General features: G+C 42.9%; 3 protein-coding genes and 1 long non-coding RNA gene across 7 annotated transcripts; 2 read left to right on the plus strand and 2 right to left on the minus strand.

Annotated features, from left to right (window-relative positions):
• Nucleotides 1–144: 144 nt before the first annotated feature.
• Nucleotides 145–10,859, minus strand: LOC133150490 (DDB1- and CUL4-associated factor 1-like). 3 transcript variants are annotated; one of them, XM_061273038.1, is made up of 25 exons: nucleotides 10,665–10,859; nucleotides 9,952–10,066; nucleotides 9,807–9,883; nucleotides 9,649–9,722; nucleotides 9,044–9,157; nucleotides 8,503–8,640; nucleotides 7,804–8,397; nucleotides 7,622–7,723; nucleotides 7,379–7,537; nucleotides 7,013–7,192; nucleotides 6,703–6,912; nucleotides 6,452–6,621; nucleotides 6,246–6,370; nucleotides 5,935–6,167; nucleotides 4,355–5,394; nucleotides 4,089–4,287; nucleotides 3,931–4,013; nucleotides 2,743–2,827; nucleotides 2,437–2,670; nucleotides 2,227–2,320; nucleotides 2,054–2,158; nucleotides 1,883–1,956; nucleotides 1,715–1,810; nucleotides 1,315–1,564; nucleotides 145–1,164 (listed from the first exon to the last, which is right to left on the minus strand). In XM_061273038.1, the coding sequence occupies exons 2-25, from the start codon at nucleotides 10,062–10,064 to the stop codon at nucleotides 1,109–1,111; spliced, it is 4,605 nt and encodes a 1,534-aa protein (XP_061129022.1). In that variant the 5' UTR covers nucleotides 10,065–10,066; nucleotides 10,665–10,859; the 3' UTR covers nucleotides 145–1,108. The 3 variants fall into 3 exon arrangements, with proteins under 3 accessions (XP_061129022.1, XP_061129023.1, XP_061129024.1); XM_061273039.1 differs by having other exon boundaries at nucleotides 9,952–10,069; XM_061273040.1 differs by lacking the exon at nucleotides 10,665–10,859 and adding an exon at nucleotides 10,535–10,662.
• On the plus strand, nucleotides 10,017–11,095 carry LOC133150513 (uncharacterized). Its single transcript, XR_009713780.1, has 2 exons — nucleotides 10,017–10,151; nucleotides 10,259–11,095. It is a non-coding gene; the product is annotated as an uncharacterized LOC133150513 (long non-coding RNA).
• Nucleotides 10,898–15,403, minus strand: ssuh2rs1 (ssu-2 homolog, related sequence 1). Of its 2 annotated transcripts, XM_061273078.1 has the most exons (14): nucleotides 15,111–15,403; nucleotides 14,998–15,038; nucleotides 14,831–14,895; nucleotides 14,243–14,347; nucleotides 13,466–13,541; nucleotides 13,243–13,372; nucleotides 13,090–13,150; nucleotides 12,853–12,974; nucleotides 12,696–12,758; nucleotides 12,531–12,613; nucleotides 12,348–12,440; nucleotides 12,155–12,260; nucleotides 11,608–11,715; nucleotides 10,898–11,492 (listed from the first exon to the last, which is right to left on the minus strand). In XM_061273078.1, exons 2-14 carry the CDS (start codon nucleotides 15,018–15,020, stop codon nucleotides 11,352–11,354), a joined length of 1,176 nt encoding a protein of 391 aa, XP_061129062.1. In that variant the 5' UTR covers nucleotides 15,021–15,038; nucleotides 15,111–15,403; the 3' UTR covers nucleotides 10,898–11,351. The 2 variants fall into 2 exon arrangements, with proteins under 2 accessions (XP_061129062.1, XP_061129063.1); XM_061273079.1 differs by lacking the exons at nucleotides 14,831–14,895; nucleotides 14,998–15,038; nucleotides 15,111–15,403 and adding an exon at nucleotides 14,573–14,824.
• Nucleotides 15,404–15,912: 509 nt separating this feature from the next.
• Nucleotides 15,913–17,436, plus strand: rpl32 (ribosomal protein L32). The gene is made up of 4 exons (XM_061273084.1): nucleotides 15,913–16,064; nucleotides 16,615–16,715; nucleotides 16,795–16,976; nucleotides 17,273–17,436. The coding sequence occupies exons 2-4, from the start codon at nucleotides 16,620–16,622 to the stop codon at nucleotides 17,400–17,402; spliced, it is 408 nt and encodes a 135-aa protein (XP_061129068.1). The 5' UTR covers nucleotides 15,913–16,064; nucleotides 16,615–16,619; the 3' UTR covers nucleotides 17,403–17,436.
• The last annotated feature ends 1,751 nt before the right edge of the window (nucleotides 17,437–19,187 follow it).

The following is a 19,187-nucleotide window of genomic DNA, read 5'->3' on the forward strand; positions in this document are numbered from 1 at the left end:
AATCAATGAAAGATTATTTTACATGTTGATCCTCTAATCTGCACAAAAATATTTTTTTCTTGTTAATCTGTGTGTGTACATGTGATGGAAACCTCAAATTCCATCAGAGTGGGAAATTCTAACAATATTTATGCAGCTGCAAAATGTAATTCTTAAGTTTTATTTATAAGAAAAATACTTTTAGATACATACAAGCTGTACATTAAACGTCTCAAGAAAATCTTCCTGTGGGGGAAAAAAAAGCTGATAAAATGAACATACCAGAAATTATCATTTAGAAAAACAATTAACTCTTTTACCGAAGTGGCTTTATAAAATTGAGCCGGAGCTCAATGCTTGAATCTGCCTAGAAATGAACTTCAAATCAAAAATAGATGTTATTTTCATCACCAGATATTTATACTTTTTTGTCCAGTTCAATCTTCTCTCATCATTTCTTAGCAAAAGCACATCGGTCTTCATCCAAAACCTTACTGGGCGCAGGAAAGAACACAGCTGTCCAAGTACGAGAGTGCACGTAAGAATTGCACAGGAAGCATTTTGGCAGTTTTGTCACTTTCAGGCATTCGATTGGGTTTGGTTCAGCAAGTCAGGAGTGCCCAATCAATTCAACTGATCTGTCTTAAAAGCAAGAGGCCATGCGATAGAATAGCAACTGCTCTGATCTTTGCATTCATTTAGCAACCTAAATCCAAAACTAAAGCACATTTGTGATGACTATTCCACTCTATGCTTACAACTCTACGCTTACGGATGCATTACACTCTTAGAAACACAACTTCACCCCTAGAATGGAGCCCAACCCTGTGTCACCAAATTGCTGCGTGTGTGAGGTCTTTATTAAACAGAAATACTTTTTAAAAGGTTTGTGAATAAAATATGAAATGTTCTAAATGCACCCACATACCAGGTGGTTCCCGCCACATCAAGCCTTCCTATAAAACTATAATCACATACAATCGCGGTGTTCTGACTCATCTCTGGGCTTCATACTCTCCTGCCGCGTCCGCTGATCCGGCTCTCGTTCTTGCCTCTTCATCCATAGCTCACGTCTACGGCGCAAAGGGCTTGACTTGGTGTCCGGTTGGTCAGGGCCGCTCACTGGCGCTCACTCATTCAAGGACAGAATGATGTCATCCTCAAGGTCGGAGTTGTCGGAGCTGTCTGTTGGTGGGAGAAATGGGGGGAAACTTAAGCGGCTGTCAGAGACGAGAAGCAAGTGCAGATTCCTCTCGCCGATTAAAGTACTTAGCGAGATCGTTGTTTGAATTTTTTTGCGTCACCCAACATTTGAAACCTCATGATAAAATGTACCATTGTCCACATCCAGTTCCGCATCATCATTGTCAGAGTCGTCATCATTATCCTCGTCGTCGTCCCCTGCATCCAAGTCCTCCTCGAGGAGGCGAGCCACTTCATCATCGGAGGGAGAGAACTCATCATTCCCATCGTCATCATCATCTCCGCCATTTTCGTTCTCAAGCTCTGCGATAAGGCGATCCGTATCCACGTCGTCATCGGAGTCGTCGTCGTCGTCGTCGTCTTCCTCCTGATCATCATCCTCCTGGGGCACACACGATCACGTACGATATTCGTATAGTACAAGTTGTATGAACTGTATTTTCTAATGAGCGGGGCTGTAGCGCCTTCTTGTGGCATGTTAGGGCAACAACAATCAATTAATAGTACCACTGAAAATAATAACAATAAATACCTGATCCTCCTCTTCCTCCTCCTGTTCCTCTGCCAGTCTTTGCCGTCCAACTTCATAAAGCCGGCAGACTGTGTCCGTGTTAATGGAGTCTTGGTTCTATTGAATAAAAACACCAACTGTTTGTGTGTATCAAGCAGCATGTCCAAAATGCAACTTTAGCCAGCTTACTTCGATCACAGCAAGGTAGCAGTCTTTCGAGTCTGTGCACAGATCAAAGATATTCTTCTTGACATCAATGGTGGCTGGGAGGAACACAATCGACATGTCAGACTCGCTCAGCAACCTGCCATACGTGATGTAAATTGAAATGGGACTCAGCAGGGCACCGAGCAGCCGTACCGATGGGTTTGTAGTCTGTGGCGTTGAAAGTCCGGACCGATGAACCAAAAGGACTTTTCATCTGCATCTCCATCATGTCGTCTTCATCGTCAGCCTGTAATATTGCTGCAGACATGCGAGGGAGGGGTTCCGGTCAAAAACAGTCTCCTCATGCAGTCTCCTCCTTTATTCACCTCCATAAATAACGGTGCCATTGTTGTTGAAGACCGTGTTGCACTGGTCCAGAGCAGGAACTGTGTGAAGCAGGTGGAAGGTTCGCAGATCCCACTGAAAAACTCACATTAAGGAGCACCACATCTTTTTCAAACTGTAACTACGTAAATGTATTCATCCAACTGCTCTATAAGATAAAAAAAAAAAATCAAAGCACTTTCCAAGGATACTATTTCCGTGTTAATGATGACCTCGAGGCCATTGGGGTGGAACACGCCACTGATGTTCATGTTGAACTTGTCAAACTTGTGGATGGCCTGAGCCGAGCGCACATCCCACAGCACGCCGTCGTTGAGTACCAGGTCATCTGTGGGGTTGAAGGTGGCACAGTTCCTCTTGTAGTTATTCGCCAGGTCGGGGTTGTTTAGAGTCAGTGTCACTTGGCATGTCTGGGTGTCATAAATCTGAAAAAATAAAATAAAGAGAAGCATTCTTTATTATTCCATTTAGTCCTATTGAAACAGCAGCACACATACATGCGCTAGATGCTCCTCAGTCCCAATGACACGATCTTGTGACAGCTTGCTGAACTCCACATAATGGTCACCCAGAAACGAATGCCTGCAGACAACAGAGGTGGAACATTTAATTTGTCAGAAGGGAATGCCAAGCTTGTCACAGCTTGTCGCTGAGCTCAGGTGCAATCAGCAGAGTTGCCAAGGTTACGTGGCTGAGTGAAGTCGGATATTCGGTGTGCTGTGTGAAGCTAAGCCCGCGGGCCTTGAGCTGTTGACAAGCACATCACCTTTTGAACGAGCCCTGTTTTGACAGCATAAAGCTGCCATAGCATTGGGCATGAAATACCAACAAGCTGAAGCCTGAGATTAAAAAAAAAAAAGGAGGGGGGGGCTGTTTGGTTTGCAATGTAGGTGGTTAAGCTCATATTGCTGTAAATGTAATAAAATTAATTAAATCGGTACTTGGTAAATGTTTCTGTCAGTATTCTTTGTTGTTTTCTGTAATATTATTGCAAGATAACTGAGAATTTAGGTCATGTGCACCAAGATATTTACTGTCTCAATTCAACATAACACATTTAGTGGTTTTGCCCGTGGGAAAAGCATCAAAACTGAGGAAGTTACAATTTTTGGTCTCTGCTGACAGTTGAAGGTGCTACTATAAACACTGTTTGAGCTAAAAATCTCAAGAAAGAAGCAAACGGAGGCCTCAAAATATACATTACAGTTTTATTTAGTTTTGACTTTTGTTTTTTTTAAATTTAGTTATTTCTAATTAGATTTTATAACTAGTTATTATTCCATTTTTTCCAAAATGATTTTTAGTTTTTTCCTTTATTAATTTAAATATGATGTTTTAAAAATACACAGTGTTTATAGAGTCCAAGATTACAAAAAATATTGTGAAACTAACTAAACTACAATTCCGTAAACGACAGTTTGACCTTCCTTTTTCCGTAAGGACAAAGAGCAACACCAAAATAAATACATTTAAAATGAACCCTGAAAGTTCACGTATGATATGAAATGACAAAGATGAAAACTAAGAACATTTTTGCTGTAGTTTCGATTGGTTTTCTTTTTTTTAAAAACACTTGTTTTCTATTTCATCGCATAAATGGAAACATTAGTTATTTTGCTAGTTTTTATTAATTCTAATATCCTTGATGCATTTCATCCAATTAACTTTTGAGGGAAACAACTTACTTCATTATGAACACCGACTTCATCCCCCACAGTGCAGATGTTGGGTAATTCCAGGAGGCAGATGTTAAAATTAAGGAGCCGTCCTAAAACCCAAAAATGTGCCGCTTAGGACAGCAACGCTTAAATCACATCGAAACATGCTCGCCTCATCTTCTTACCCGAGAGGGCTCGAGGTGAGTGATGGCTGAACTGTGACAGCTGTAGCTGGCCTCCTCCTGGCCCGTGAACACATTGTAGAGTTTCAATTGTCCCGTGCAAGTTCCAAGCATCAGGAAGCGTTCACGGGCTGAGAAGGCACAACATGTGAAGCCACTCTGATCTTCATCAGCTTCCCGGAAAACGGAAATGGGACGGAACCTGGCGAAAGCAAAGCATAAAGTCAATAAATAAAAAAGTAAACTTCAAGGCGGGTTTGCACGGCAACCTGCTGAAGATGAGGTGTCTGTCAAAGCATCCTCCATCCACTCCTCCGTATTTGGGATATATGACCCTCCTCGTGTGTCGCGACGTAAAGTTGAGAGGTGCCTGCCGTCTCTGTTTGGGCTCAGGGCACTGATGAGGGGTGAAGAGAGAAAAGGGCGGGCAGGTGGCCACTGGGTTTTTACAGCGCGCGTGCTGTTCCCGTAGGTACTCTGTGATGATGCCGTCTAATGCGGGGGGAGAGGGCATGTGCCTGTCAAACTGCTTCTTCATCGCCGGCGTCTGGCTGAAGGCGCCGTGATCGGACTTTTGCCTCAGCACTCGAGGTTTCTTGCAGCCGCTCGCGCCGCACCACGCGTGCCGCTCGCGGGAGAAAACGATGCGGCCGATCAAAGGGGAGCTGTTGCCGCAGTGTGGCGTTGACGGCAAGGCGGCCGCGGCGGGTTGCGACGTGGAGGGGCGCGGCTGTAAATGGCCGGGCGACGGGGTGGATGAATGAGACGGGTGGCTGGCGAGTCTCGAGCCGACGCCATTGGTCAGCCGCGGGGTGCGAGGTAGGCTGGCGATGGGGGCGTTCGGGGGAGTGACGGAGACAAAAGGCGAATGAGACACGCACGCCATCGGGAGCTCGGCCTCCTTGGTGAGGGCAGCGGCCGTGTCGTGAAGGCCTTTGGCTACCAGGTGGTTCCTAATGAGCAGCAGCAGCTCTTTCTGCGGAAAGGTGATTCTGGACTGGGCCACCACGCTGGCTCTCTGCAGCCACGCCAAGGATACGTCGGTGCCGATCAGCAACGGTTTCCCGGATATTCTTTCCATGAGCTCCGCCGCGAACTTGCAGAACTTGACGTGCTCGCTGCGTTTGTCCTGGAGCACGGGCTCCTTCATGAGCTGCTGGATGTGCCCGCTGCTAAATAGAGGCAGCTTGCTGATGATTTGCCTGACAGAAGTGGAGCGAGACAGACCAACCAAGGCCTTGCAGGCAAGAGCTCGGATCTGATCCGCATCCGTAATAGGCATCTTCACTGTCAGCAGGGACAGCAGCACCTACGGAATTGTGTGTAAAAAGAAGGGGGGCGGGGGGGGGGACTGAGGTCACTAAAGGCAGATACTTACAAAGCATAAATTATGTTGTCTTTGAAGTTGATTATTAAAAGTATTTTCTTTTCTTCACAATAATACGTTTCTTGCCGCCCCACCAGTCCAAACACGCTATTCTGATAAATATTGTGTGTGTGAAATATGAAGTAAGCAGTGAAATGTACTTGTCTTGTTTTTGTCCAACTCAGAACACGCATGCATATTACATCGCATAGTAAAGAAAAACATTTACATGACTTTTCTTTTAAAAGGTATTTTGTAATAAAAAAAAAAGTAATTAGGGCTGGAGTGATCAAACTGAATTAATATCGCAATGTAGCAGAATTCAATTTTTAAAATCGCAATGCCTGCAATTTGGAAATGAAATACTTTAATTGCGTGCTTGTTTTGAATACACACCACGTTATTCTGTTATATGTTTAAGTTGTCAGTTCATTCAACTTCAATGCAATGCATCAAATGATTGATGCCTGGAAAAGAAGTTACCTTAATGCCATTATTGGACTGCACCACATTCCACATCTTTGTGAGCACATTCTCGCTGGCTTTGGTCATGTGAGGGAGGCGACGACGCGGAGTGCCCGCGATAAACTTCCCAATGCTGGACATGCGTTTGTCGGGCGCGCACACGCAGTTAAGGACAACCTGCAGGGCAGACTTCTGGATCTCGGCATCGTTCAACACTTCTCCCTCTGCCACTGCCAGAACAATGTTCATTCCTGCAAAGGAAAAGGGAGAAGAAAAAAAACGTAACCGTACGAACTATACGACATGACAAGCTGACTTTGCAAACATACCTGCGCTAGAAATAGTAGACCCGCTCTCATCGACGACAGCAACAGTCTCGGACAGCAGCATTTGAGTCTTTGGTACAACAGTGAGAATACTCAGGGTGTCAAGTGCATAACGCACAGTGTCGCTCCTGCAGGAAAAAAAACAAAACGTTACGCTTAGAACGCAACGCACTTCGTGTAGCAGACAAAATAGCTTTCATCCTCCACACCGGCCATAGTAGGTCCTCCAGTCACATGCGATGGAAATGAGTTGCAGGAGGAGTTGGACACAAGAGAGTTTGTGGAAGACCTCCGCTGGTTCCCAATATAAACGAAGAGGGCCGTGCTCGATGAGGAATTCCATCATTTCCACTACCTGCTCGCGGCTGTAACTGACCGCCTGTGAACAGAGCAGAGGCCTGATGAGCACCGTGGAACGTCTCCACTGGCCACAGACCCCTGTCATCCTATCAGCAAGTACCTTGTAGTAGGGCTGCGAGTGAATTGGAGCGCCTCCTTCCGTGCGCTGCAGGGACTGCTTCACCTGCTCCACCTTGATGGCCAGATGAGCCTCAAAGTACCTGCGCAGCGCCATGCATGTGTGCTTTGCTGTCTGCCTGCTGGAGAAAATGTCGTCGTCACTCAGCAACGCCCCCTGGTCATCAGGGTTTAGGATTTCCAATGTGCTAATCTGGAAGACAACGGAAGTATGCAATCAGCATCACGGTCAGTAACGTGGATTTGCTGTTATGTTTGCACGGCTGACGCGCAGCTCGCACGGTTACTCCTACCAGATTGACGAGACGTCGCAAGCCGTCCTGTTTGTCGAAGAGCTCCAGCACGGCGCGGAAAGCAAAGGAAATGGAGAAGAACATGGTGGCGTGGCAACAGCCCGATGCGTGCGAGCATTCCAGCAGCCACAGTGTGTAGCCAACCACGTCCGACAGGACCGAGGGGGGCAGCATACACACCTAGAGGGAAATAGGAGCCACACCGATGACAGCTTCAGACAAAATATGTGGCTTCAAAGCATATTTATAAATTCTATTATTTGAACAGAAGCTTTTTATATCCACGGTACAGACAAACATACACTATATACCGCTAATGTAAAGGGTTTCGTTTTTTTAAATCATGTCGTTGGTTTTGAAACATACCCTTTCCATGGCATCCTGGTTATAGGCAAGGTAGTAGAGGCACAGGGACACTCCAGTGGCAGCCATCGAAGGCCTCGGGATTTCCAGCAATTTCTGAACTCCTCCGTGCGCCACAAACTCTGCGGCAAACTTCTTGTGAAGCAGAAGAGAAGCCAAGTACTGCGAGAGAAAAGTCAAATAAAATGAACGTTTCGATGGAGGTTTGAGTGCGCTTCACATTGAAAGAAAACGGCAGGACTTCACCTTGAGCGCCTCAAATGTGAGCTGCACATCGTTGGTCTGCTTTAGATCCATATAATGCAACAGCAGCTCACGGGCACCCATTTGCATAAACACGGCCAACAGCTGAAGGTGGGAGAGAAAATAATGAAAGCAAATACTAATGAAGGAATCATTATTGCCAGAAACATGACAACAGAACCAACCTCCTGATATTCTCCCAGAGGAGTGAGATACTGCAAAATGAGTCTCTGCTCGATCTCTGGCGTCAGCGGGTATAAACGGTAACTGTTGCCAATCACCCAAGGGCTCATCTCTGACCAGCTGCTGTTGGAAAGCTCGCTTATATTCCTTTCTGCTTCTGGCAAGGAGAAATTCGACTTGTGCTTTGCGGACCTGCCGCTTTCTTTCTCTGCTTTTCTTTTGAGGTAGCTACTCCCATCAGAGGTGCCTAGATGCAGAGGTGAGCCAGAGGCTGATATGGGCTTCATCATTGTTTTAACGCCCGAGGTGGCACAGTTGTTGGCCTTGCGGGGGGCGCTGGGATGAAACGGAAGCTCGTTCTCCGGCTCCGAGGCGGAAAGATTCATTTCGCCATCCTCTCCTGGTTCCGGTCCTTCCGTTTCAGCCCCGTTTTGGCCGAGCGAGAAGGGCTTCTCAAAGCCTCCATCGACAGTCTCCTCATCCAAAGGCAGCAAAGGTACACTTGGAGTTTTTCTGGGACTGGGACGTTTGATTTCTCTTTTTGTCTCCGCATCTTTATCTTGAAGCTCACGTAAGCGATGGAGCATCAAAGGCACCTGTTAACGGAGGAAAATTAAAATTGACAGGAAGTTCTGGATGAGAGAAGAATTTGGTGATCATTTAGGAGACACATCGTGTCTGGGAAAACCAGAGAGGCTGACCAAAACAGAGTTCTCTTCTCGGTAGTTGGCTGCTATGTCCTGGTTCTCCATGGCACCTGCCAACAAGCCTGTGGCATAGATTCTGAGCGGCTGCTCTGCCTCCTGAGCCCACTTGAACAATTTTTCAACAATTCCCTCCTGAAAAACCAAGCGAGCAAATCAGCAAGTTACAATCAAGTCATTATTCAGCTCTGATAGTCCTGATTGTTTATTAAGTCACACTCGGTGCGACATCTCAGATCATGTCTTAGCTACGTAATAGAGGTAATAAATGATTATTGATCATTTAGTGAGTTGACACTATATAAAGGAAAACAGTAGGGAAGTGGAGCTTGCTAGCAAGCTGGACTCTGACTCTACAAACAAACACAATCTTGCTGGTGGAGATATTGACTTACAAAGTTCACAATCCATACTTTGTGATGACCTCGCATCAAATAAACTATTCCCATTGTATTCAGGTGCCTGGACCGATTTGAGCCTTTTAATGGCTGGCAGCAGCTATTGTGAGTGTTGGACGGTATATATTTAAGACAAATACCTTTTCCTGAAAGACCACTGCTGTCTCCAGGCCAGGCATAATGTTCTGAAGCAGACGACAAGCTTCTGCATTGAGGGCAAATTCTCTGCTGGTCATCACATAACTATTCACCAACTATGGGGGAGAATAAATGATCTCAAGCACTTTCAAGTTCACTTTCCTTGTATCACATATTTTAGCGATGGGACAGGACTCTGTGTTCAGTACGCTCTGCATAATGGCCTAGTTGTCCCCCATTTTGCACGGCCTTTGTGTATGCATACCAGTAGTAACAATTGTAACTTATCACTTGAGAATGCTTTTAAACACTCCTCTCATGATATTTGGGATTAGCGCAAGAGAATAAATCTTAAAAGAGAAGAATGTATTGCTGAAAAATTGCAGAGCTTTTATGTGGCCAGATGTGAAATTTGATCGCATAATAAATAAGCTATACTATTCAGTAAAATTACATTATGCAGTCTTTACTGACAAGCAAGATAAGAGACTTTAAAGGGAGAGGGGAGAAAAGTCTCTCTGTGGACAAAACATGTACTGAACCCAATAAGTGAGGTCCCTGTACCGTCCCACCTCTAAAATACACCCACCATTGCAGCCAGCCTTACTGTGTTCATGAAGTCATCATTCTTAAACAGGATCTTGAGCAAATGCCCTAATGAACATTCTGGATCAGCTCTCCCTAGTGGAAAAGAAGGATGAGAGCCGATATGAGTAAGTATTATTGTCTATGACCAAACTCCAACTTCGGTTTTCTTGATCGTACCAGGATGTCGGTCATCAAAGGGGTCTGGGTCTGCTTTGTGGTACTCTTCAGTCTCCTTCTCAACAAGCTCGGAGATTCTTAAATTTTGAACATAATTACCCCAATGAAAGCAGATGGAATGAAATGATAAGTCTTAACTACTTACTTGGTGAGGATGTTAACTAGCTCCTGTGTGCTGCCTTGCTGTTCCCTCTCCCACTGTTCCAGTAGAGCAGTCAGCTCTGCCTTGGAGTCCACACTGGCAGATGCTGACGCCATAACTACTATGAGGAATGACAGGAAAGTTGCCGTTCAATTCAAAACCTCCACCCTCACTGTTAAAATCTGCCTCATGTGTAACAGCTAGTAAGTTGTGGCTTACAATCAAAGAACCTAGAAAAGCAGAACTTTAACTCAATCAGCCGGAACATACTTGATAAATATAGTACAAAAGACAGATCCTCTGTTTGCAGGTGCAGTAGTCTCCAGGGACTACAACTGTCAAGACCGCAGGAATGATCAAAACCAACCAAACAACAAGGAAGTACATGAAAGCAGTCAGTTTGATTGCAGGCAGCATCACGTTATGCATTTCTTCGCACCCAGATGATGTAAACAACATGCGTCCTTTGAGTCGCTGCGCCTTGGCTAAACAAGCCAGCTAACTGGAGTCGGGCTACTCATGACGATGTAAAAGTGCTCACTTTAAAACCTACAGTTGGATATTCTTCCGACGTGTATACCCGTACCGTGTAAAGTGAAACACTTTCAGAATGTCGGAGAGCGCTCCGTTTATTACAGCCAATGTTGGCATTAGCCATGTGCTAGCGGCATCGCTGGTAAACCTGGTTATTTAGCTAGCTAACATGCTAACTTCACCTCAATGTTCCGTTCAGTTCCTCAGTTTTGTCAGAAGTTTCCAAGACCTAATTATGTCGATACGGATCCAAACCCGACTGCCGCAAGTTAACGGTACACGGGGAATTTCACAGCCAAACCTTAAAGTGTATAATGTGGCTTTTTTGTTGTTGGTTTACTGTCATTATGGCGAACACGTTCCCGACGTCATCGCAGCTGCGACAGTCCATTTATTATGACGACAGCACACGAAGTAAAATATTAGAAAATACAATTTATTCGAATTTCTCAATGAATACATGTTGTTCGAATATTTATGCAAAAGCATAAGCAGTCTTTCATAATTATACAAAACATTTAAAGTGAAAAATATACATTTGTTTGAAATATTGTGACAGAAATCATACAGAAAAATAAAAAAGTAAGATAAATTCAATCTACAATGCATTTAAGGGATATATGGGTTTGTGTGTAGCATGAATTTTTGTCATTATTTTTTAAGGTACTGTATACTGCCGTACAGTAAATACATAAAACATACAATAACAATTATTTAATTTTTGATGTGAGCGAAAAATATGGTCATGCTGTAATCTGCAGTTTCATCGCTATCTAACAGGTAGCAGGGTGATTGTTCGGATTGATTATGATTTCATTATTGTTGAGGGATATTGTATTGATATTGTATAGGCACATCGGCTTCTGCAGCTACATTACAGTGCAGCAACAGGTGGCAGGGTAGTTGTCTGCACTGACTTTAAATTCATTTCCATAGACAAAGTAAATGTTGGTTTTCCCTTTCCATGAGTAGGTCACCTTGGTGACAGGAATCAGTTCGATAGTTTGAAGCTGGACAAAAAGAAGAGTAGGCAAGTTATCCAAAACATCAGATATTTAAAATGGTTAAATCATGTTTTACTAAATTATATTCAGCTACAGATGAAGATCTTGCACAATTATTTACCTGTTGAAGAATGCGCGAGGTCTGGGAAAACCTGCCCTGGTGTTCCTTGATTAAACGATTTGCAGCACTTACCACAGCAGGGTCTGGGAATCCCATCACTGGATATACCTGAACGAGATCATAAGAACTGAATCACATTTGGAAATTTGAATTCTGGATCAGTGTTAGCCTTCTGGAAGCACAACAGTGGTGGCGCAGCAGCTTCGGCCAGAAAAAAAAAAGACTTGATTTTGTTCCAATGTTGCAGCTCAAGAGGGCTTCACATAGTGTTTAAATTTAGTCAAATGGTCTCCAGGAACATGAGTGCGCTGACCTTGACCCCATCAAGTACCTTTGGAAATAACTAGCAAACTGACCTCTGAACTAATGGACACATAAATCCCAGATGCTGTTTCAGACCAGGACATTGTGAAAGGTCCAGTTGACTAACAGTTCCTTTTCATTTCCTGCTGTTGTAATGGCCAGACCTCACAATATCTGTCTCTATAGACTGTACGACATATGAAGCACCAGCTGTGAGAGAGAGAGAAGAAAAAAAAAATCTTACCAAGTACTGAGAGTCCCTCAAAAGCTCCTTGCCGGACACTTTGCTAAGGTTATCCAATTTAAGTCCACTGCATTGCTCCACAACATAGTCATCAGAGTTGTTGGTCCTGAAATATATAATATATATGTATAACTTTGCTTGATTGGTATTACTTAGCGCCTTATTAAAAGTCTGACGGTAAAGGAATCAGCACCATTTTATCGTGAGGTTGATATAGACTAAAAGCTGCTGTTTTCCATGACACGTAGGGCATTGTCTGAATCCTTGCCCCTGGCAGCCGTGGCAGCTGCAAAACAGTGGGGTGAAACATTGTCAATTTAAGGGATTATAATACATATTTTGGAGAGAAAGGTTTCGGAAAGAACGTTCGACGTACTTTTCCCGCCCTCTTCCAAAACAATGATTGCACCGCTCATTTCCGTGGCGGAAACCAGCTCCATTGCACACCCAACATATTTTCTGTCAGAAATAAAGAAATCCAGCGGTTGAACAGTATTACTGAAGGTCACTTCCACCAATGTGACTTGTAATTATAACTTACATTGCCCGCACCGGTACAGTCTTTGCAAGGTGCCCGCCCCGCTCCCACGCAAACATGACAGCACTGTTGATAAATTCATTCACATTAGGGGAAAAAAAAGAAAGACACAGCAGCTCTTGTTGGAACTTGATTAGCATGACATGAGGTAATTATTAACCTTCATAGATGAAGTGTAGGGAACTTTGATGATCTGTTCACTATCTTTAAAATAACTGGGGGCTGTAGCAGGAATATCCCAGGGACCTGGAGGAGGTTGGGCGTATGCATCCACTGGCTGGCCTGATCCAAAGAAAATAACATTGCAGAGCGAAGATAACTGTATTGATGCTACCTTAAATAGCTAGCAGAGCAGAGCTAAGCAGATAGGCAACAATATTTATAAGTGTTGATGTACCAATATATGGTTCGTGACTCCACTCAGTGGATCTCGATTCAGTGAAAGTTTCCAGCCGGTACTAAAAAAAAAAAAAAAAAAAAAAATTAAGATCATATTCTGAAATTGCATGGTCAAATTCAGCTGTAATTTTTTTTTTGGTCTTCCTTTTACCCTGTATGTATTGAAAGCCTCCATGTTGGTGATCACTCCATCTTTGACTGGTGCTGAACTATAACAACACTTGCTGGAGACCCACAGTCCAAAAGCCTCCCGCGCTGTAGTCTCACTTATTGATGGAATACTGTGAGCAGACATGACATGCACGGATTCCATATTAGCTTAGCTGCACACACCCTTGTTTTGTGTTAGACTAGAGAAAACGTTTGAGCATTACTTCCATTGTGGTTGTTCAGGTCCTGGTTGCGGCAGTGGAGTCGGTTGCGTTGGCATTGGAGGAGGCAGAAATCCACCTACAACCAGGATGGGGAATTAGCATAATTTTCATACGTATTGCAGGTGGCTGTATTGCAAAACAGGGTCACGTGAATTAAAAATAATGGAACTAAACTGCATTTAAAGACCTAATCATTACTAACAAACGCCCCGACAAGATAAAGAGCATCTTCGGAGCATAAAGCACCGGAGAAGACATGACACGGAACAAAAATACTGAAAAGGGTGAGGCAACAAGATGTCATCAACAATAGGACAGTGCCCTCTAGTGGCTGGACGTAACCTCCTACAGTAGCTGCAGCAGCTCTATTTCTTTCGTTAAGCGCCAGATCGACTGCCTTAAACTTAAAAGAAAAATCATGTGCATTTCTTTTGTCATTTGTTCTTTGTTGTTGTAGCAAGAGGTTGTATATAAAAGCTTATTTTTCCAGTAATGTCCATTTTGATCTCATTAGGTCTCTTGTTTGTGTCAATTGTGCACCACCATTTGCCTGGCGGACAGACATGCGATCAACACACTATACTTCTCAAAGCAAAAGAAGCCATTCTAAAAGGTAGAAAAATAAAATTGTGCATGACTGGAGTGATGGACACAATGTTTGAAGATAGTATGAGGAGCTTTTGATGTGTAATACCATTACGTGACACTTTAATAATACGACAGATAGTATGAGGAGCTTTTGATGAGCAGTTAAGTGGCTACGGCGGAGAAACTGACCTCCTCCGCCAGCCACAGTGCCTTCATAGCCGGGCATGTTGTCAAACATGTTCGCAGGTGGAGCGCTCGGCCCTTGAGAGTCAGGCGCGGGTGGGGCAAACATTGCTAGAAGAAAGAAAAAAAAAACCAGAGGAACCAGTTCAAGAAAACGCTCAGATCTCCATTAAAGCAAAAAAAAAAAAATCATATGATACACAAATGGGTTACACAAAAAAATATATTTAAGTTACGAATGGTTGCGTAACCCGAACTAACGAAGTTCCAGGTGAAGTTTTATGAGGAACATGGTCCAACTACCACGACGATGAAAACGTGTGTATTGTGACTTACCTTGCCCTTCTCCGGTGTTATAATCCATTACAGATGTTTGTAAACAAAACAAAATACTGAGTGGTAGTTGAAGCCCTCAAAAAAAAGCCCTCGTAAAACACACCGCTGTTGTCATAGGACGCTAAACCCACAATGTGAACACATGGTGACGTCAACGTATGTTGCACGGAAGTGTGCGATTACATATCTTCTTAAACGGACACACTCCCGGTTGAACAACGTTGTAAGGCCCCGTGAAAACACCATCATCGCGCATACCAGAAGGACCGCTGACAGCTTGGATGTAACCCGGATTGGCCACGCCGTAACTCGCTCTTGCGTCGCTGCATGGGTGGAATAGAAAACGAAACTTAAGAGGAGGCCATAACGGAACGATCAATCACGAGATGTGTTATTTTACAGAACAAAAACTTGCAAAAACTCACTTTATGATTGGCTTGTAGTCCATGTTGATGTGGTGGATGTTCTGTCAAAACGCAAAGAAGCTTTACAGGCGCCTTGCCATCAATATCATATGACCAAAAAACAAATCATTTACCTTTTTTTTTTTATCACGCGTCAGAAAACACAATGTCAGCTAAAAGTTTCCGTCTTGGTCAAAGAGTCAGATTGTAGTGGAGATTCAGAGGTCAACATGCACGACGTGCTGTCGAACGTCGATTTCCCAACATTGATAGGCTTGGCAATTGGCAGCCCCCCTTCCAGGAAAAAAAGGGGTGTTGCGGAAGTGCGCACACATCTGCTCTTTGGCCAGAAAACAAGTGAACATAGTATATTCTTATAAATCTGAAGGGTCTTGTTTGCAATGGTAACCAAAAGTGGCTGTAAGATAGAAAATAAGTGCATGAGATAGAGGAGAAGACTACATGGCCGAACCCCTTTAATCACTAGTCCCGCACTATATCTCGCACTAAAAAGTAGTTCTTCATTCTGCTTGGCGATTCGGAGAGCCAGATCGCTTCTTTCCTCCTAAGAGCACATCAGGTGACCACCGTACGTGCGAGTCATATATGACCATCCAACGCTTTTATTGTCAATCGGTATTACAGTTGGAAATGGAAAAAACATTTCTAACAATAAAATTGATTTATTATTTAGACTTGATTTATTTTCCAGCTAATTTTGTGAATTGTTTACCCATCCAAATTATATCAAATGTAGCTGAAATCCCCAAATTAGACATACAGATGCAAAAAAAAAAAGAAAAACGGTGTATATATAGGGCAAAATAAAACAATATTTCTCCAAAGTAGTAGTTGCTTTATAATTATATAAAAGGCCAACAACTTGATACTATATTATGTAGTATAATACTAATATTAAGTGTTTTCAGATTGAGGAGGAAGTTTAAGTGACAGGCATGAGCGAACGAGTAGGGGCTGTAACATCGGTTGTTGTGAACTACGGTTCCCATGAGCCTTTGCAACACTCCCGGAAGTCCTTTTCTTTCTTTCCGGTGTCGGCGGAGATCCTTTCGGAACTACATCGGCGGGTGAGTCGATGGAATCTGTCACAATCCACACAATTTGTGCCCTTTGATGCACCATATTTGTGCATGTAATTTATTATTAACATTTGCTGGGCGTGCATCTAATAAAATTAACCACTTTATAACGACATTGATTGATGTTTTGTAGCGCGATGTGCCTGTGCTAAAGCTAATGCCCAGCCGCTAGACGTTCTTCATGTCATGCCTTGTCAAGATTCAGCAGAGGCCTGTCATTAGAAATCCTCCAGACAAGTACCTGAAATGCCAAAGGAGCTTTAATTTCAGAATAATCCTCACTGTACATTTAATTGGCTTGTAAGACCTCGAGTCTAGGTAGCTCCGCGTCCACCTGAGCACTAACATGTTAGCTTAGCTAAGGGGGATAGTCAACACGCTTGTAAAGCAGTGTCATTCGGGTTCAACGTCATTTTAGTTTTTGAGCTTCGGGTTTCGATCTGCTTGCTGAATATCTAAATCTATCGTGTGAGGTTGGATCTTGCTATGACCCCAAAGAGTTCGCACAACTCGAACGTTTGATGTTTTCGTTTTTCAGTCACAATGCCAGCCCTCCGACCACTCAAGAAGCCCAAAATCGTCAAGAAGAGAACTAAGAAGTTCATTCGCCATCAATCAGACCGATATGTCAAGATTGCGGTAGGTTATGATACCTATGTTGTCATCATAGTGCTGAGGATGCACCTAACTGACATGCACATTTCTTGTCACCACACAGAAAAACTGGCGCAAGCCCAGAGGTATTGACAACAGGGTCCGCAGGCGGTTCAAGGGGCAGATGCTGATGCCCAACATTGGTTATGGTAGCAACAAAAAGACAAAGTATATGCTCCCAAGTGGCTTCAAGAAGTTCCTGGTGCGCAACGTCAAAGAACTGGAGGTTCTGATGATGAGTAACAAGTAAGTGACACACATTGTATGTACTTAAGAGGTTTATCGTTATTGATATTTTGAAACGTGTTTAAACTCTCTGGTTCGACTTGGGCGTTGATTTAGTAATGAGGTGAAGCATTCAGTGACATTAAATAGACAATGCTTGCTCAGCTTGTTTGAGATCACAGGATGATGCAAACACGTTAGTTGATGTGTAAGACTTTTTTTTAACGTGCTTTCATTTAGGAGAGTTAAGCCAATGTGTTTTCTGCTGTTTAACAATGTAAATCCCCATTGACAACAAACCTTTGATTCACCTTTAGGACTTACTGTGCGGAGATCGCCCACAACGTCTCGTCAAAGAACAGGAAGGTGATTGTGGAGAGGGCAGCTCAGCTGGCCATCAAGATCACCAACCCCAATGCCAGGCTCAGGAGTGAGGAGAATGAATAAAATGGATGTTCACAATAAATACTTTCAAAAAGAATCTTGCCCATGCATTTTTTGTTATGCTGTTCATTGGTTAATATAAAATTAAGGTTCGACAAGGAAATTGGGGGGAAAACAAGTCAGTAAATATGCATTTGCTATAAAAAAAAATATGGTTTGTGGTTCTTAATGGGAATAAAAAGTGCGAGTGGTAAATGGAAAGACCGTTAAAGGATTGTTGAAATGCTCATAGCCCCTTTTAACACTGAGACTTATCTACAAATCCTGTATCATGCTTATTTCTGTAGAGCCACAATGGTTTCATTCAATAAATGTGTCCAGATTGTGGCGTTGAGAGGCGGTACCCTGCAGAGAAAGTTTCCATTGCGATACGGAAGCCAGGCTGTGCCCCTTTGTCGTATGCCATCTGGCACCTCCATAGTAGCAGGGATGCACACAAAAATATGATCTGCTGGTCACCTTGTTGAGCGAGGAGGAGAAGCAAAACCAATATCTGAGTCTTTAAGCCACAATTGGATACTGGAAGGGACAAGGATTTTTGGCAAAGAGGAAAGTAGAAGAATCTGTTGGGTTCTTGTCATATGTCAATATGATGAACATGTCAACGAGGCTCATATTTGGAAAAAGCCACCTCACACCGAAGCAAGTCTCGTTTGGCTTCTCACAGTCCGACCTTCTGAGGAGAAATGGCCACTCTGCAGGAGGGAAGAGGAGGATGTTCTCCTTTTCACTCAGATGTCGACTGGGCATCGTACGCGCGAGGACAAAAGGTACAAACTGAAACACACAAAAATATTTTATTTGTCACCTCATATTTTACTGTATTTTACGCATTTGTTACTAAAGGACCCCAAAAACATTTCAAATAAATATTGCTGACTAAATCCTTTACAATTAACTTGTATTTGAATAATCCCAGTACAGTTGGCAAACCAATCCGAAAGTCATAGTTTTTGCACTAATACATGCTTGTCATGTTGCTGCACAAACTGGTTTAGAACATACTTGAAAAAAAAAAGGCTTTAATAGTCATTTTATTTTTTTGCAACAGCAATTTGCTCTATACTATTTTTCTTTCCTCGATGACCGTTTTTAGTAACATGGTTGCATGTTCTATGTTGTAATATAACATAATTGTTTCTGTAATATAAAGTCAACAATTACTGACTATATTAATATAGGCGTCCACTGAATGCACGAATACAGAGTCCATGCATGGATTTGAAAAAAAAAAAAAAAAAAAAAGCTCACTAAATGGCATTTGTAATCATTTATTCTTGCCGTGTGGATTGTGTAAATTGGATCGACTGGACTGTTTTTAGTGTAGCATCTTCTTAGATGACGTCGTTTGTTTTAAGTTGCATTTGCACCTTACTACCGCAAGATGGCAGCCTGGTCAGATTAATGGAGATGAGCTGATGTGTGATGAAAAATGGAAGGTCATGTCTTTCGAGGACTAAAAAAATATATAATTTTTTATTTCATTATTTTTTGTTTTATGTCTTTTGAGAATTTTAAAAATATATCATTTTAATTTTATTCATTCATTTATTAATTTTTTTAAAAGTGCTTCTTTTATTATTAAATTGCAATGCAAGAACGTTTTAGGTTGTTTTTTACATTAAATTAAACTATTACTATATATTTTTTTGCATTTTGAGTGACTAGCGTGATCACGGAACAAATTAAGGTCATATCTCAAAGCACCAAATGTATGAGAGAATTTAGGCCAGTGCTTCTGAAAGTGTTACGGCAAGCAGAGAAGACCTTGCTGGCCCTGATGATCCA

This window comes from Syngnathus typhle, linkage group LG2 (genome assembly GCF_033458585.1).
Source record: "Syngnathus typhle isolate RoL2023-S1 ecotype Sweden linkage group LG2, RoL_Styp_1.0, whole genome shotgun sequence".
Classification (NCBI taxonomy): Eukaryota; Metazoa; Chordata; class Actinopteri; order Syngnathiformes; family Syngnathidae; genus Syngnathus; species Syngnathus typhle.

What these genes read in the sequence shown, in the direction of transcription:
- ssuh2rs1 (XM_061273078.1), bottom strand. Translation starts at nt 15,020, where the DNA reads ATGGACTACAAGCCAATCATAAA. An exon ending in AGGCTTTCAATACATACAGG is followed by an intron (nt 13,151 to 13,242) that starts GTAAAAGGAAGA and finishes TTTTTTTTTTAG; the next exon opens with TACCGGCTGGAAACTTTCAC. An exon ending in GAGTCACGAACCATATATTG is followed by an intron (nt 12,975 to 13,089) that starts GTACATCAACAC and finishes TCTTTGGATCAG; the next exon opens with GCCAGCCAGTGGATGCATAC.
- rpl32 (XM_061273084.1), top strand. Translation starts at nt 16,620, where the DNA reads ATGCCAGCCCTCCGACCACTCAAGAAGCCCAAAATCGTCAAGAAGAGA. An exon ending in ACCGATATGTCAAGATTGCG is followed by an intron (nt 16,716 to 16,794) that starts GTAGGTTATGAT and finishes GTCACCACACAG; the next exon opens with AAAAACTGGCGCAAGCCCAG. An exon ending in GTTCTGATGATGAGTAACAA is followed by an intron (nt 16,977 to 17,272) that starts GTAAGTGACACA and finishes ATTCACCTTTAG; the next exon opens with GACTTACTGTGCGGAGATCG.
- LOC133150490 (XM_061273038.1), bottom strand. Translation starts at nt 10,064, where the DNA reads ATGGCGTCAGCATCTGCCAGTGTGGACTCCAAGGCAGAGCTGACTGCT. An exon ending in ATGATGACTTCATGAACACA is followed by an intron (nt 9,158 to 9,648) that starts GTAAGGCTGGCT and finishes TCTCCCCCATAG; the next exon opens with TTGGTGAATAGTTATGTGAT. An exon ending in TGGCACCGTTATTTATGGAG is followed by an intron (nt 2,159 to 2,226) that starts GTGAATAAAGGA and finishes GCATGTCTGCAG; the next exon opens with CAATATTACAGGCTGACGAT.